At 41.8% G+C, this 19,215-nt stretch overlaps 1 protein-coding gene across 1 annotated transcript in view; it reads right to left on the reverse strand.

The window, feature by feature from the left end:
- Positions 1-19,215, reverse strand: part of LOC126200663 (odorant receptor Or1-like) — a 47,181-nt gene that overhangs the window by 18,071 nt on the left and 9,895 nt on the right. Inside the window, exons 4-5 of the mRNA XM_049936730.1 lie at positions 13,485-13,948; positions 4,340-4,439 (exon numbers count right to left, since the gene is read on the reverse strand). Of these exons, the coding sequence (XP_049792687.1) occupies positions 4,340-4,439; positions 13,485-13,948 (564 nt within the window). The remainder of the gene's footprint in view (positions 1-4,339; positions 4,440-13,484; positions 13,949-19,215) is intronic.

Below are 19,215 nucleotides of genomic sequence, written 5' to 3' on the forward strand. Positions count from 1 at the left end.
ACATTACTTTGAACCTGGCCACTCGTACAGTGAGTGGTAATGTAATCAAGACTTCGGGCATATACAGATAAAGAAAAAAAAAAAAGAAAAAAGAGACATGTGAGTTTCGCACGACTGGGTGAAACTATTAGCATCAGCATGTCAGAAGTTTATTGTAACTAAAATAAGAGATGAAAACTTTGTTGACATTGACGCCCTCAACAATGTTTTTCCCAAAAAGATAAAAAGGCATCAGAAAAATGCAAATTCCTTAATTTAAGAAGAGTACCCCACGCATCCTACACTACAAGTATTCGGCAGGATACCTAGAGCCATACAGTCAACTTAGCCTGAAACAAATCCCCACTGGAAAACTACCTGCAAAACTCCCAACTCTACAACCAACAACATCAAAACCTAGACTAGAAACACAAAAAGTAAAAGCTGCTCCAGTTTGTATCACCTATCCATCATCCCTTTCATTTGGAGTTAAAAAATGTAGCCGCTTGGCTTCAAGCCCAAGCAGCAAGTCAGCATGATGAACAGGCTTTACTAAGTGATGAAGATGAAGAAGATTAAGCTCTGTACAATGTTTATGGAACTGACGAGGATGAATGAAAATTTGTATTTTGTTCCACCTTTTGGATTGTATGTTCAATTATTGATCTTTATTTTTTTTGAAATACCAATTATTAGGTCTTAAGACTAGTGCTTATCTACTTTCAAAATGATTTCATTATTGACCTACATACAGAATCCAAGAGGTACAAGTGCAGATGTACAAGACATCCAAGTGCAGCATGCAAAACATGGTGAACTTTCAGTATATAAAAATACGTTTATACATAGTTAAAATAATGTTTTAATATGTTTTATGATGAACTATATCCTTGAGGTATATGGTAATGTAAACAAAACTACCTGGCTCCTAACATGACCTACTGGAATTTTTTAAACTTTTAACTTCAATTATCTGGAAATAATTTTTTTGTACTTGGGTCTTTAGGCTTCTAGGCGCCACAATTATAACGTTCTTCTTGAGGTATCAGGGTATCTCACTCGTCTCATAAACCTCCTACAGCAGGTGTAATACTGCTGTCACTCCTGGCTCCACCGAGGATATCAGTAGCTGTAGGAGTTTGTCGTCTTTTCCAGCTACCTTCTTTATACTTAGGTCTTTCAGTGCTCTTTTAACTTCTTCTCACATTATCATGTGTCCCACTCCATTCTCATCTACTTCCTTTTTCCTTTCTTTAATACTACCATGAAGCTCATTTTCTTCATATAGACCCCCCATGCATTCCTTTCACCTTTAAGCTTTCCTTCTTTGCTTACATCTAAGATCTTTATATTCACACAGCTGCTGCTTTTTTCTTCAAGGTCCCTTCAGTTTCCCTGTGGTTCCTACATTCCTCATCTTTTTACCTGATTTTACAGACTTGCGTTTATTCTCTACCCATGCCTATTTAGCCATTTTCCGCTTTCTGTCAGTCTCATTTCGCAAACCTATGTATGTCAAATTGCCTACTCCATTTGCTGCATTTATATTTTGTACTTTCGTCAGTTAGTATCCCCTGCTAGGTCCAAGGATTTCTCTCAATATTCGTTTTTTTTACCTATTTGATCCCCTGCAGCCTTCACTCTATCAGTCTCAAAGCTACGTACTCGTATCCTACTGTATTTCATTGAGCTGTTCAAATCAGTCGTTGCCTAATGCTCCCTGTGATACTGTTAATAAGCTATAGTCCTTGCATTTTAAGCAGGTACCGTCGTTTTGCTTTCCTACCCTATTTGCAATATCTTCAAATTACTTTACAGTTCATAATCATCTAACTTTGATCAGAGTGTCATCTGTCCCTAGGATGTCTTACAGTTTCGATCTGGTTCAAAAATCTCTTACTTATCAATATAGGATTTATCACAAACCTTCCAGAGTCTCCAGGTCTGTTTCATGTGTACAGCTTCCTTCCACGATTATTAAACCAAGTGATAGCGGTGGTCAAATTACGCTCCGTATGAAATTCTATCATACAGTTTCCTCTTTCATTCCTTTCCCCTAGTTCGCATTCTCCTCTTCCCTTTCCTGCTACCGAATTCCAGTCCCCCATCACAATTGAACTTCTCTCTCCCTTAACTACGTGAATAACTTACTTCATCTCACTGTACATTCTCTCAGTCTCTTCATCATCTTTGGAGATTGTTGGCACATAGACCTGCAATACAGTGATGGGTGTATCTTGGTAATCATCGTGCGTTATAGAAACTTCCCTGCCTTCCTGTTTTCTTATTCATTATTACACCTACACATGCGTTACCCCATATTGATTTTGTATTTATAACCATCTACTCCTTCCACCGAACTGCAATAATTCCCATTATATCTAACGTCAACCTCTCCACTTCCCTTCCTAAATTTTTTCTTATCCAAATAAGGGATCCCACATTCCACGCTCTGACCTGTACAAAGCGAGTATTGTTTTCCCTGATGACGACGTTCTCACTTTAGCCCCCCCCCCCCTTCCCCTAAAGATCTGAATGAGGGAGTATCTTACCTCCAAAATATTATACTGAGAAGGAAGCCATTATCACTTAACTATTTAGTGGAGCTGCATGTTCACAGGAAGAGTAAGAGCTTTCCCTTGCTTTCAGTTGTTCATAGCACTAGTGCAACTAGCCCATGTTAACTCGTGTTACAAAGGTAGATCAGCCTATTATGCAAACTGCTGCACTTGCAGCTATCGAAAATCTGTTGCATTTGTTCAAGACTTACATCCTTGTCTGGCCTCTCCACATATACCCGCTCCACTGTGATTACACGTGCGATAAGACTACATGTATCACTGGGGCATGCAAGCCACCCCACCTCCACAAGATCCGTGGTTCATGGTGAAATATATCAAGTAATAATATATGAATTGCTTCAGTATGGCGCGCCCAAGTGCATGAACTAGCTGAGACGGAAATTACGTAGCTCTCAAAGCTATCAACTTCGGCGACTACAGCTTCTTACGTTCTAGGTACACTATGCGATAAAAAGTATCCCCAGACACCCATAAACATATGTTTTTCATATTATGTTCATTGTGCTACCCCTCCACTACTGACCTTAGAAGTTAAGTCCCATAGTGCTCAGAGCCATTTGAACCATTTTTTGAACGTAGTCAGGTCGTTCGGAGTCTCTTGTGCCACACCTCTGTGAGCGAGATTTCCACACTTCAAACATTCCTAGGTCCACTGTTTCCGATATGATAGTGAAGTGGAAACGTGAAGGGTCACGTACAGCACAAAAGCGTATAGCATTGGCGGTCAGAGACTGCCGACAGTTGAAGAGGGTCGTAATGTGTAATAGGCAGTCATCTATCCAGACCATCACACAGGAATTCCACACTCCACCAGGATCCACTGCAAGTACTATGACAGTTAGGGGGGAGGTGAGAAAACTTGTATTTCATGGTCTAGTGGCTGCTCATAAGCCACACATCACGCCGGAAGATGCCAAACGACGCCTCGCTTGGTGTAAGGAGCGTAAACATTGGACAACTGATCAGTGGAAAGACATTGTGTCGAGTGACGAATCACTGTACAAAATATGCCAGTCCAATGGCAGGGTGTAAGGTATGGTGAATGCCCGGTGAACGTCATCTTCCAGCGTGTGTAGTGCCAACAGTAAAATTCGGAAGCGCTGGTGTTATGGTGTGGTCGTGTTTCTCATGGAGGGGGCTTACACCCCTTGTTGTTTCGCTTGGCACTATCACATCACAGGCCTACATTGATGTTTTAAGCACCTTCTTTCTTCCCACTGTTGAAGAGCAATTCTGGGTTGGCGATTGCATCTTTCAACACACTCGAGCCCGTGTTCATAATGCACGGCCTGTGGCCCGTGGCGGTGTGGCTACGCGACAATAACATCCCTGTAATGGACTGGCCTGCACAGAGTCCTGACTTTAATCCTACAGAACACCTCTGGGATGTCTTGGAACGCCGACTCCGTGGCAGGCCTCACCGACCAACATCGATACCTCTCCTCAGTGCAGCATTCCGCGAAGAATGGGCTGCCATTCCTTCAGCGCCTGACTGAAGGTATGCCTGCTAGAGTGAAAGTTGTCATCAAGGCTAAATTTGGACCAACACCATTCTTAATTCCAGCAGTAGCGATGGAGGGATACACGAATTTCTAAGTCATTTTCAGCCAAGTGTCCGGATACTTTTGATCACATAGTGTACTTCGTGATTGAACGATGAGTTTGAACTTAGTAACGTATGGTGCGTTCCCAATAGCTAATACACGCATTCATTATGTGGACTTCCAGTTACGCAAAAACAGTTTACACTTTATTACCAATGAAGTAAAATCACTTACACCACTCGTGACAAACATAATTGAACACAAGTTTGCCATATTGAAAAACAGAAGAATGAAGGTAGAAACGTTCATTGCTGTCTGCAACAAAGAGGCTGACCTGCAACAAAAATTTGACATATGAACTGTGAGAAGAGTGAAAACAAGAATGTTACAATAGCGAAACTGACTAATTATTATACTGAAACTGCTACTCTGTTTGGTGATGATGAGAAACGTATGCTTGCAGTTATATATATTGCTTGCCGAAGATTCTTCTCATCTTCCCAGTTTTGAGGGAAAATATACTGTGTCAAAAAAATAAGTAAAGCACCCATATGACACTTCGGACGACATTATAACTTCGTACAGTGACACAACATCAGAAGGTATGTAAATTATTAAATATACAGTTCTCTGTGGTAGGTAGACCGGCCTCCAAAGTGTATTAGTGTCGTTCGTTTTTTAATATTGTTACCAGGTCTGGAACGGCATATTATTGGCGTGAACTGTTTCAGATGTTGAGTGATCACTGAGAAGGGCACTCGTCTGAGACAGTGTTATCGGCACCTGACGGAGTTCGAAACGGTCCTAGTTGTGGGTGTCCATTTGATCGGTTGGTCGAATCATTCAATTGTTTATTGTGACAGTGGCTCGATTTTGAACTGCATTTCACCGTAGAGGACAGACATCCTCCTCGTCAGGTTTCGGTCGACCACGTCTGAGCACCACAAGGGACGATGGCCGCATTGCGCAGCAAGCACATCGTAACACCTTCACATTTGCACCTGCAGTCCGGAAACATCTTGCACCATTTCCGCCATTGGCCGGAGACGAGCTGCAGCCAAAGCATGGAATTATTGCTTCATGTGTAAGCTGCCGTTAACACTACAACATACAGGGTTGATGAACGAGTCTACATTGCGCTCAGGTATAAACCACAGTTCTCCACCATCCGGGTGATTGTCGCGGGCGAATATGGGGGCGACCTGCTTAGAGGCACAGCGGCGTTACTCCTTCGATCGCGACGTCAGACAACCGGGTATGGCTTCACGTCACGGCTGATAGTGATTAGGGAACTCTGATGACTCAACGATATACCTCACACTTACTGCGTCCTCCTGAACTACCTCGCACTTGAAAGCATCGTGGTGCCACTTATCAACACGAAAATATTATTCCACATATGTCACGTGTCTCTGTGAACTGTCCGTTTGATGTTCTTGTATTCCTGTGGCCATGAAGATCTCAGATCAGTCCCTGACAGAACATATGTAGGAGCCTTTCTGATGTCAGCTTGTCTCAGTGCTACAACCAGGGTATCAAATACCACTTTTGGATCCGGTTGCTTCAAGAGAGGATAAAACAGTTTTGACACGTTCCCAACCGAACCAGCGCATGCATGCGGGACAGAGGGAGTGTAACATTGTACTGATAAGTGGGTTCGTACTGCCACGTACTTTATAAATTAGACTCGATTTTTTAATCACCGAAATAACATCACATATCCTTTCAATTCTTGAAGTTTCATTTTAAGTCCTCCTTCCTTACTGGCAACTTCAGTTTTTCTATCACACAGCATATATTCGCTCCACAAGCTTCACGCCAGAAGCAACTACAGAGCGCCTTGGGCAAACTGCTGCGAACGAATGTTAGAAACTCTCAATTCTATACTATTCGCCCACTGAGCGAAAGAATATTATCGTCCATACGTCTTTGATCGTATCCAAATCTTTCTTATCTTATTGTAATGATTCCTGCGCGAAATATACTGTGAAGGCAGCATCACATTTCTTCTATTTATTGTCATTTACGTTCGCCAATCGTTACTGTTACACTTTCGCGCGGAATATACTGACATGTTAAGATCCTGCTGGCGCGGTTCTGATTTCGTTCAATGTCTGCTGCCATGACAACTTCATAAGAACTCCAGCAACAGAGTAATGTTAAAATGGTAGCTGTTTCCTTCATCGTGAGGTACATCTACATCCATAGGATTACTTTGCAACTGACAAAAGCACATGGTACATTGAACCATTTTCACACTATTCCTTTACTGTTTCAAACTTCACGCGGGGAAAATGAGTACTTAAATCTTCCGCACGACCTCTGATTTCACTTATTTTATCGCGATGATGATCTCTCCCTATGTAGGTCGGCGTCAAAAATTTCTTTTCGCATTCGTAGAAGGAAGTTTGTGATTAATATTCCGCCGGCAGGAGAAACGCCTTTGTTTTAATGATTACCATTCCAATTCGCATGTCGTACCCGAGACAATTTCTCCCCTGTTTCGCGATAATACAGAATGTGCTGCTGTCCTTTGAATTTTTTTATGTTCTCTCTCGATCCTACCTAGCAAGGATCCCATGCCACAAAGCAATACTCCAGTAGAGGACGGAAAGGCGTAGTGTAGGTGGTCTCTTTATGGATTTGTTACATCTGTCACTAAATGTGGTCTTTGTTTGGTCTCGCCCTTTTCTAAGTGATCGTTCCAATTTATTTATTTGTGTATCCTATGTGACATGATTAGGGCCATCAGGCTATAACATACATAGTACCAGCACCGTTTTCACATCATACTTACCTAATAAATAATAATTTTAATAAGACAAGTAGTATTAAAATTGTGTGAGTGTCTGTAGTGACAATGTGAGTAAACAATGCCGACTATGAAGTGAGAAAGTTAATAGTAGTAGTATTTCTATGTATGCTTCTGTTGTCACTAATTGTGATACTAGTAATAATAATAATAATGATTGCGGTATATACAAAAAGAATTTATAGGTCTGCAAGAAAAGGTTTTCTTGTAAAGACAGTTCTGGATAAAGGAAAGTTTAGGAGTTTGCACTAGCTAAGAATACTGGAAAATGAGGTAGATCTAATTCGAGAGAAGGCTGTAGTAGGGTAGCAAATCCATACAGGGATAATGGTAATCACTGTCGTTGTATTAGTCGATATTTCCTTAACTGTCTTCTGAAGATTCAGGTCTCTAATATAATGCGGAAGGTTATTGCAGAGCCGGGTTTCTGCTATTGAGGGGGAAATGGCTGAACGATTGAGTGGGGCAGAAAAAATTTTGCTCTGTTGGGAACATGTGTTTCTGCCGTCCTGTTCAAACAAGAGCGTTAGGTTTGAGAGAAGATATGAGGGACTGCACGTTGGTAGCACAGTAGAGAAGGTAGATGATATGCAAATCTCTGCACTTGTCTGCACGCCGTCAGGACAGTTGTCCATATGATGGTTAAATATGATCAAAGAGTCGAATATCACAAATACAATGAACACAGGTATTCGTAATTAGTTCCACATCCTGTGAGCTTTCCTGCGTAGGACTAGGACAACTGACAACGGAGATAGCTGTGTGCATGCGGCACAGGTTAATGGACCGTTTTGATACGTGCAGTCATCACATGACACAAGTGCCACGACCTAAGTTGGATACAATATGTCTGTTTCGTGGTCAGGGGGTTTACATCGCTCATCACCTGCTGCCTGTTTCAGTGTGCAACAGACACTTGGGATCTTAGTGAGAGCGCGACAGAAGTACATGATCTCTTGCATTACACTCACTAAGACTGGTAGTCATCACCTTGAACGGTGACTACGAACTACACTTTTGTTATGTGGTGCATGCTATGTGTGTCCATAACTAAATAAGTATGCATTCCCCATCATTGGTTCCCTATCTCAGTACAATCGGTAGTGGGCCCACTATCAACTGCTCCACCCAAAAGGCTTGACACCTTGAAAACCTACTTGCTTATTTATCTGTAGCAGTGTTGGCTGCTTTAAGTATCTTGTGTAGTGTGTTCTTTGTTTGGTTTGGCGCACGGATTCCTTGTCTGTTCACAATTTTTTTATTCTTTTGATTACTTAGTTGCTAAAAGTCAGGATGTACAATGTTTTCCTGTTTTCCATCTTGTGTATTTTGTGTGTGCCAACGCCACTGCCTCAGTGGAAACACCGGTTCCCGTCAGATCACCGAAGATAAGTGCTGTCGGGCTAGGTTAGCACTTGGATGGGAGACCATCCGGTCTGATGAGCGTTGTTGTCAATCGGGGTGCACTCAGACCTTGTGAGACAAACTCAGGAGCTACTTGATTGAGAAATAGCGGCTCCAGTCTCGTAAACTAACATACGACCGGGAGTGCGGTGTGCTGACCACATGCCCCTACATATCCGCTTTCAGCGACGCCTATGGGTTGAGGATGACACGGCGGACCGTCGGTACCGTTGGACCTTCCAAAGCCTGTTGAGACGGGGTTTAGTCTAATTTTCGTATTTCTTGTGTTCTCTGATGTATGATCATCACTGATGTATTATGCTGTAATAATGTTGCATATCTTCTGTAGCAGTTGTGTCTGTGTTTTTTTTTTTTTTGTTTAATTTATCTACTGCGTTTAATTTGTAACGATTTTCTGTGGTAATCTGTCTAGTTACGTTTATTAATTGGTATTCTGTTCATTCTGTGTAGGAGGTACCTGAAGCTGACTTGTTTGTGAACTACGGGGTGGCTAGATCTGTTATGTATTATTTTGTGGGTTGATGACTGTTTTCTGTATACTGAGAATGTGTGCTAGTTTTTAACAGATGGTTTCCCAAGGAAACAATGAAATTTATCGTTAATATGAGATAAAAACCAGGATTAAATGAGGCATCAGTAATATGCAATTAGCAGGATTTTTTAAAAATGGTTAGTTCAACAAAGGAATAGGTCTAAATACACATGGCAATGAACACTGCGCTGTCATAAGTAAATATAATAAAAATTATAAAAAAAACATCATCTTGGTCTTCAACATGAACTTTTTCATCTTCAGCTTCATTGCCAGACCGCAGAGGGAATCTGACCAGCCTCTTCACATTTGATATATCAAGGACTTCGTGACATACCGAGCTGATACGCACTTTGCCGCTGCCAAGATTCAATCGTCCCGTCAATGACTGATTTTGCAGCCACTACACCTTCCATCTAGAATAAGACGGTGAGACTGAGCCGCAACTGAGAGTTGATGTATAGAGAAGCAAAAGTAATTTTATAACACTTCGGTCACTTCAAGCTTCACTTTGAAGACTTGCATTTCGAATCAGTGAACAGTCTTCTTTCAACTCCAACCACAGACGTGAGTGTTCCTTTCTGTTTTCAGTTAACATCATGATAATCACTGGACACTTTGCAACTGCAATTAATTAACTTGCATGACTATAAGCATCTTTCCCCCAACCCCTATGTCACATAAACCAAATGTTGGCACCGTTTGTCTTTCCTTTGTTAATAATTTTATAGTAATAAATTAAAGTAGTTGTGATTCATGTCTCATTTAATAGTAACAAGTTTCCTCGTTCATAATTTTGGAGGACACCCTAATTTGTGAGACATCTGCCATGCTTACAGTTCATTTAAGCCTGGTAAAAATGCAGCTGATTCACAGCATATTGACTGCCACTGAAATTAGATAAGACATGTTACATGAAATTATGTCTGCCACAAGAATCGACGATATCTCCATAAGTAATGCACAAGGTAAATTAATAAATGAAACTGACTTTTGTAATTTCTTGGGGATTTATGTTGAGAAGAACTTAAACGTGAAATCTGATGTTGGAGGTCCTCTTAAATGTTCAAGCTGTGCATCGATTGGGTTATGGGTAGCCTCATTTATCGCAGTCAAGAAACTGGATTTTTTTTTTTTTACTATTTTCATTCCACCTCGTAACTCATCCCCTTTTTCACCAACGACAGTAATAGGCCACGAATGAAGAACTCTTTTTCTTACAGGAAATTAGTTATGACATCACATAATTTGTTACTTAGAAAGAAAGCGTTTATTGCACTGAGGCGTGCAACAAGGATAACATTTGGTGCCCCTTTGCAACTTCTTGTGCACAGCTATTTAAACAGTTGAGACTGCTGACAACGGCCTCAGATTGCATCTACTGAATTCCATAGATTACAGTAAACAATCCTAAAGAGTTAAAGAAACCAAGTAGCTCATAAATGTAACACTAGAAGAATAAATATTTCAGTCTATCTGTATCTCAGCCATAGTGTATACAGAAATGAATGGTATTTACCGATTAAAATCTTTGACCTCATACCCAGGGATATAAAGAATTTAAGAAATCATAATATTATTTTCAGATTCGTACTGAAATCAGAAATATTTCACAGTTCTTTCTACTCCATGCAAGACTCTCTGAATGTGGTATAGTGAACGTGTGTTTAAACGAAGGAGGGAGAAATTGAGTATTAAGTAAAAACTAATCAAAGTATGTAAGAAAGAAAATAATTGAGAGAAGGAGAGAGGGAGAGAAGGTGAATATACTCAAGTAACAGTCACCATGTGCGTATAAAACACACCTTAAGAAATTAAGAAATTTGTCAAATGTTGCCTTCTTGTTAATTGAAAAAAGCGCACTCTAATTGTAAAACTGACTCGGTCTATTTTATGGACAGACGCCGTGATTGTGATCCATTGAACATGCAGTGATGTGGCTAACTCAGTGACTAACTGCAGCTCCAGTCATCGGAGTACGTTTTGTTAAGGTTCCCTTTGTATATCCTAGTGTTCATAAAATGAGATGAACCCATAAATTTACGTACACTGGACTATAAGTACCCCTTCTGTCTTTTGTCGGTTATGTAGATCAACTGGAGAATTGTATTATAACTAAAAACTGTAATCAATTAACATTGTCTCTATAGAGGAGAATAATGGTATTCCAAAATTGCTTTCTTCAATACATTGAAGGTGTACAGCACAATCAGCTAAATTTACCATTTTGGTTTATTAATTAGTTAGTTAGAAGTTTAACACTGTATTAATAGTAAATCACTACTGCCACATACCCTGCAGGCGATGTAGAGTAAAATTCATTACCAAACTAGATTGTCCCTATTGAACAAGTCGGTACGACTTCGGACGTAAATACCTAATCAAATGATTATGGATATAGCACTCTCCTAAGTGTTTATAGGACGATGAGAGTGTTATTTTTTATGTGTCACCACAATATTCTCATCTCTGACATATTTCAAAGAAATAGTAAATAAGGCGTTCGTTACCGTATGTACCAAATATGGGTACAACATATTCGAAGTTAATTGGTGATCATATACCTTACATATCGTTAGAAAAATGTTTCCCATATACATAAATATTTGTAGGGTAATACAGTGCAGTTTTCTGTATACAGGGTTGTCCACTGATAGTGACCGGGCCAAATATCTCACGAAATAAGCATCAAACGAAGAAACTACAAAGAACGAAACTCTTCTAGCTTGAAGGGGGAAACGAGATGGCGCTGTGGTTGGCCCGCTAGATGGCTCTGCCACATGTCAAACGGATATCAACTGCTTTTATTAGAATAGGAACACCTACTTTTTATTACATATTCGTGTAGTACGTAAAGAAATATGAATGTTTTAGTTGGACCACTTTTTTCACTTTGTGATAGATGGCGCTGTAATAGTCACAACCGTGTAAGTACGTGGTATCACGTAACATTCCGCCAGTGCGGATGGTATTTGCTTCGTCATACATTACCCGCGTTAAAATGGAAAGTTTACTAATTGCGGAAAAGATCGATATCGTGTTGATGTATGGCTATTGTGATCAAAATGCCCAACGGGCGTGTGCTATGTATGCTGCTCGGTATCCTGGACGACATCATCCAAGTGTCCGGACCGTTCACCGGATAGTTATGTTATTTAAGGAAACAGGAAGTGTTCAGCCACATGAGAAACGTCAGCCACGACCTGCAACAAATGATGGTGCCCAAGTAGGTGTTTTAGCTGCTGTCGCGGCTAATCCGCACATCAGTAGCAGACAAATTGCGCGAGAATCGGGAATCTCAAAAACATCGGTGTTGAGAATGCTACATCAAAATCGATTGCACCCGTACCATATTTCTATGCACCAGGAATTGCATGGAGACGACTTTGAACGTCGTGTACAGTTCTGCCACTAGGCACAAGAGAAATTACGGGACGATGACATATTTTTTGCACACGTTCTATTTAGCGACGAAGCGTCATTCACGAACAGCGGTAACGTAAACCGGCATAATATGCGCTATTGGGCAACGGAAAATCCTCTATGGCTGCGACAAGTGGAACATCAACGACGTTGGCGGGTTAATGTATAGTGCGGCATTATGGGAGGAAGGATAATTGGCCCCCATTTTACCGATGGTGCAATGTATGCTGATTTCCTACGTAATTTTCCACCGATGTTACTACAAGATGTTTCACTGCATAACAGATTGGCGATGTACTTCCAACATGATGGGTGTCCGGCACATAGCTCGCGTGCGGTTGAAGCGGTATTAGATAGCGTATTTCATGACAGGTGGATTGGTCGACGACGCACCATACCATGTCCCGCACTTTCACCAGATCTGACGTTCCCGAATGTCTTTCTGTGAGAAAAGTTGAAGGATATTTGCCATCGTGATCCATCGTCGACGCCTGGCAACATGCGTCAGCACATTGTCAATGCATGTGCGAACATTACGGAAGGCGAACTACTCGCTGTTGGGAGGAATGTCGGTACACGTATTACCAAATGCATTGAGGTTGACGGACATCATTTTGAGCATTTATTGCATTAATGTGGTATTTACAGGTAATCACGCTGTAACAGCATGCGTTCTCAGAAATGATAAGTTCACAAAGGTACATGTATCACATTAGAACGACCGAAATAAATTGTTCAAACGTACCTATGTTCTGTATTTTAATTTAAAAAACCTATCTGTTACCAACTGTTCGTCTAAAATTGTGAGACGTATTGTTTCTGACTATTACAGCGCCATCTATCACAAAGCGAAAAAAGGGATCCAACTAAAACATTCATATTCCTTTACGTACTACACGAATAAGTAATAAAAATGGGGCTTCCTATTTAAAAAAACGCAGTTGATATCCGTTTGACCTATGGCTGCGACATATAGCGGGCCGACCATAGCGCCATCTGGTTTCCCCCTTCAAGCTAGACAAGTTTCGTTCTTTGTAGATTTTCGTTTGACGTTTCTTTCATGAGATATTTGGCCTGGTCACGATGAATGGAGCACCCTGTATTCTGTGCATTATACTGTGTGGCAGGTGTGTCATTTTAACACCTTATGAACAGACAAATGTGTTCAGTTGTATTCTGATGCTAACCTGAGAATTGCCTGGTGATGAAGAACATTCTTCACTAGCTTAGAGAACATTTCATCTGAAGCGGTGTCTGAGGATTCGTCTACAGGTGGAGTCGCGTGACCTACACCGGATGCCGTAGACGACCGTTCGCTCCCGACTCCATATAGATAATCAAGCGACGCTGTATCCTTCAAATGGAAATAATGCATTGTTGAAATGCTTTGATCTAAGACTTCTATCTCGGCTGCAACGAACATCATGAGGCGAACAAAGAAAACATCCAGACACAGCGTGGCCTCCGCCGTTATCGTCAGACAGGTGGCTTGGATGATGAACAGCAGTTCATACGTCGGCGACGCGTGTGTGTCTGCAGGTAGCCAGAGCGGCAGCGGCAGCTGTCGCTGGTCCTGCTGACCAGCTGTCAGGGCGCCATTGGAAAGCAGCGGAGACGCCACCCAACACATCAGCGCAGGTACAGTCATCACCTGCAAAGTAGGGTAAACGTCACAAGCTTTATCTTCTGTTACTAGTCTTCTGCTGTTAGGAATGAATGAATATAAATAACATGTTGTGCACCGCTAATTATTTTGGAACTAACATGGTTACAATATGGTTTTAATTAATGAAGTAGTATCGTTTCGAATCTGTTCAGATGATTATCACATTGATATTCCAAGCAGAAACCGCAGTTCTTTTTCTTATTAAAGCTGATTTCTGTTCTGAAAGACTTACATATCTTTTTGTGGACACTCACAAGCGACGAAATACACTTTACGATGAAGGAAATTACCTACCAACAATTACTAAAGTTTCCAGATGAAGGAGCCAAGTCGAAAGTACTGTATCATAAGGCGCTGGGCGTTAGCAACTCTATATCGCAATAAAAGAAGCTACAGAGCGGTGCAACATGTTGCCAAGAATAAGGTTCCGGCATGCTTTTGGGTCTTTATTATCTTATTAAGGGATGATATGAATTACATACTCAACGAACATTACAATACGTTTTGTGCAAACAGCGTTAACTTTGCAACTAATGTTTGCGAAGGAAACGCAATAACCAGAGAGAGTATGGCGATCTCTACTTTCGAACAGATATCACGAGCTGAATTGCACATATGATCACTACTGTTATCTATGTATCGCTTTCGTTTATTTGCACCATTTTGTAATTTGGAAAAAGACGGTGAGTCTCAATAAAATCGCACATGACTCTAGGAAAAGTTTGAGCGGTGCCGAGAATACTGAAGAAAAACTAACTTCGATGGAAATATCTTTAAAAACTACAAGGCTTCCCCAGTTATCTGGGTAGAGTCGTGTGCACACCGTATGTTTCAAGAGGACAGGGCGTGCATTAGAAATAACAGCCACTTTCTCCTGAAGCAGCCGCATAGGAAGAGAACAGTTAACTGGGTTACAGAGCTTAATTCTTAGAAGGGTCAGAACGCTAAAAGAATTCTCCATGATTTCTTATCTGATACTGAGTATACAGAAAGCACTTTATAACTATTCAAAGAAGAAATATGCCTATGTACTCCACCAGCTCCACAACGGAAAAATTTCTACGAAAGTTATTTAATGTAGTGCAAAGGCCAGAGTGTTCTACTGTCCGCAGTCTCTACCCAGGAACTGGGTGTTTGTGATGTTCTCATCATTTCATCATCATCATCATCATCATGCGTGACAGTGGCAAAAATGGACTGAGAAAAAATTGGGACTCTCTATGGGCACTGATGACAGCATAGTTGAGCGACCCACAAATCAAACATCACGATCAGAGTGTGCTATCATCTCAGGTGCTTGCAGGACCTGAGTCAAAACACATCAGGACGGTTTCTGAAACTGTCAAATACTACGATAGACCACACGCTATTAGGGGACATAACGGTCTTGCGTGTGACCAAACACTACGGCCAGTACTCCAGGTACTTACAATAATTGTGTCAGTTAACTCTGGAGAAAGACTAAGTACTAAGAATCAGGGATTGTATGGAGTTTCAAGACCAATACCACATACTTTTTTAATTATTTTCTGTGTTCTAGAGTCTGTGCGAAGTAATGTATTTTCGTTTCTCACTAATAGGCGTGTAAACGTTTTGTGCAAATTTTGATGAACATAACGATTCCCTACGTGACAGACCGGAATGCGACCCACCTCGTGAGTAACAAAAAGTTATTCGCAAAATATGCAAATCGGCGTGAGGGAACAAGTTAACTGGCTTGTATTATTCTTTAACTCCGGTACCGTAAGAAAATCAAAATTTTTTTGCGTGAAGTTTCGAAAAATTCGTTATTTATCCACTTTAAAACACCTAGTTGTACAGGATTTGCAAAGTATCATCTTTCTGAACAACCCACCCTACGTCTGTTATCTAGCGTTTATCACATCCTATGAAACGCATTGTTGTCATTACTGGCATATATATTTTATTTTACTGACAAGCTGTTCTTTTTTTCGCAACAGTCGCCACGTAATATAAGGGAGGGCATCATCATTCTTTGAATCGTGTGAACTTTATTCAATATTTCATCGTATTTTAGCTGTTCGTGAATCGTGTTTTCAGAGGCGCCCATGGGTGACCAGTCCAACATTTGCATAAATGAGCATCTAATGTCAGCTATAAAACCGCATCAGACCGGTCGCTGTACCAGATAAAGATTGTTAATCTACCGTTAAGCCTTGTCTGGTTCACCTCTCCGTCTTGCAACGTGGCTCACTGCGTGTTCAGCTATACAGTAGTGGCAATCAGTATAAAGGCAGCGTTGCACGAAAATAATACTACAATGTCTGAAGGATACACGTAACGAATTTGCTATGAAAATGAAATTTCGTGTGGCGGCGTCCTCCCGTCTGGTACACGGGATCGCCTGGTGCAAGTCTTTTGATATGACGCCACTTCGGCGACATGCGCGTCCCTGAGCAGAGAAAAATCTCCTACCCAACCGGGAACTGAACCCGACACATGTCGTTATACTGGATTTCATACTGCTGCATATACACACATCAAAAAAAGGGTTACATTACCTCGGTTCAGAGAGTTCCGGAACCTGTACGAAAATTGGAATAGAAATCAACATAAACATCATGTCCGCAGTTTTCCTTAATCATGAAAACCACACATTGTATGTTGTACAACCATACAGTGAGACCTACAGAGGTGATGGTCCAGATTTCTGTACACACTGGTGCATCTAATACACAGTAGCACGTCCTCTTGCGTTGATGCATGCCTGTACTCGTCGTGGCATACTATCCACAGATTCATCAAGGCACTGTTGGTCCAAAACGTCCCACTCCTCCACGGCGATTCGGCGTAGATCCCTCAGTGGTTGTTGGGGCACGTCGTCCATAAAAAGCCCTATTCAATCTATCCCAGGCATGTTCGATAAGATTCATGTCTAGAGAACATTCTCGTCGAGCGATGTCGTTACCCTGGAGGTATTCATTCACAAAATGTGCACGATGGGGACGCGAATTGTCGACCACGAAGACGAATGCCTCGACAATATACTGTAAATATGGTGGCACTATCGGTCGGAGGATGGCATTCACATATCGTACAGCCATTACTGCTCCTTCCATGGCCACCAGCAGCGTAAGTCGGTCCCACATAACGCCTCCCCAAAACATCAGGGAACCTTCACCTCGTGGCATTCGCTGGACAGTGTGTCCAAGGCGTTCAGCCTTACAAGGTTGCCTCCAACATGTCTCCGGCGACTGTCTGATTGAGGGCATATGCAACACTCATCGGTAAAGAGAATTTGATGCCAATCTTGTGCGGTCCATTCGGCATGTTGCTGGGCCCATCTGTACGGCCCTGCATGGTGTCGTGTTTGCAAAGATGGACCTCGCCATTCGCATCGGGAGTGAAGTTGCTCATAATGCAACCTATTGGATTCAGTTTGAGTCGTAACGCGACGTCCTGTGGCTGAACGAAAACCATTATTCAACATGGTTACGTTGCTGTCAGGGTTCCACAGAGGCATAATCCGTAGGTAGCGGTCATCCACTGCAGTAGTAGCGCTTGGGCGGCCTGAGCGAGGCATGAAATCGACAGTTCCTGTTTCTCTGTATCTCCTCCATGTCCGAACAACATCGCTTTGGTTCACTCCGGGACGCCTGGACACTTCCTTGTTGAGATCCCTTCCTGGCACTAAGTAACACAATGCGGACGCGCTCGAACAGCGGTATTGACTGTCTAGGCATGCTTGAACTACAGGCAACAGGAGCCGTGTACCTCCTTCCTAATGGAATGACTGGAACTGATGGGCTCTCCGTCTAATAGGCGTTGCTCATGCATGGTTGTTTACATCGGGTTTAGTGGCATATCTGAACAATCAAAGGGACTGTCTCTGTGATACAATATCGACAATCAACGTCTATCTTCAGCAGTTCAGGGAATCGAGGTAATGCAAAACGTTTTTTGATGTGTGTACGTTGTGAACAATTATTCCTAACGACAATGTTAGTTTCCCGACAAATATCTATTCCTTTATTCTGATATCCACTACAGTAGAAGGTTAATTTAGTCCATTGTACTTAACCTTCAGATTATGCGTTTTTCTACAGGGTGTTACAAAAAGGTACGGCCAAACTTTCAGGAAACATTCCTCACTCACAAAGAAAGAAAATATGTTTTGTGGACATGTGTCCGGAAACGCTTACTTTCCATGTTAGAGCTCATTTTATTACTTCTCTTCAAATCACATTAATCAGCAACAGAACGTACCAGCGTGACTTCAAACACTTTGTTACAGGAAATGTTCAAAATGTCCTTCGTTAGCGAGGATACAAGCATCCACCCTCCGTCTCATGGAATCCCTAATACGCTGATGCAGCCCTGGAGAATGGAGTATTGTATCACAGCCGTCCACAATACGAGCATGCAGAGTCTCTACATTTGGTACCGGGGTTGCGTAGAGAAGAGCTTTCAAATGCCTCCATAAATGAAAATCAAGAGGGTTGAGGTCAGGAGAGCGTGGAGGCCATGGAATTGGTCCGCCTCTACCAATCCATCGGTCACCGAAACTGTTGTTGAGAAGCGTACGAACAATTCGACTGAAATGTGCAGGAGCTCCATCGTGCATGAACCACATGTTGTGTCGTACTTGTAAAGGCGCATGTTCTAGCAGCAAAGGTGGAGTATCCCGTAAGAAATCATGATAACGTGCTCCATTGAGCGTAGGTGGAAGAACATGGGGCCCAATCAAGACATCACCAACAACGCCTGCCCAAACGTTCACAGAAAATCTGTGTTGATGACGTGATTGCACAATTGCATGCGGATTCTCGTCAGCCCACACATGTTGATTGTGAAAAATTTACAATTTGATCACGTTGGAATGAAGCCTCATCCGTTAAGAGAACATTTGCACTGAAATGAGGATTGACACATTGTTGGATGAACCATTCGCAGAAGTGTACCCGTGGAGGCCATTCAGCTGCTGATAGTGCCTGCACACGCTGTACATGGTACGGAAACAACTGATTCTCCCGTAGCACTCTCCATACACTGACGTGGTCAACGTTACCTTGAACAGCAGCAACTTCTCTGACGCTGACATTAGGGTTATCGTCAACTGCACGAAGAATTGCCTCGTCCATTGCAGGTCTCCTCGTCGTTCTAGGTCTTCCCCAGTCGCGAGTCTGTGGGAATGTTTCCTGAAAGTTCGGCCGTACCTTTTTGTAACACCCTGTATATCTAAGAAAGGCGTTTTATATTTTTAAGTTACAATTTTTATTTACGGTTTAGCA

This window comes from Schistocerca nitens, chromosome 1 (genome assembly GCF_023898315.1).
Source record: "Schistocerca nitens isolate TAMUIC-IGC-003100 chromosome 1, iqSchNite1.1, whole genome shotgun sequence".
Lineage (NCBI taxonomy): Eukaryota > Metazoa > Arthropoda > Insecta > Orthoptera > Acrididae > Schistocerca > Schistocerca nitens.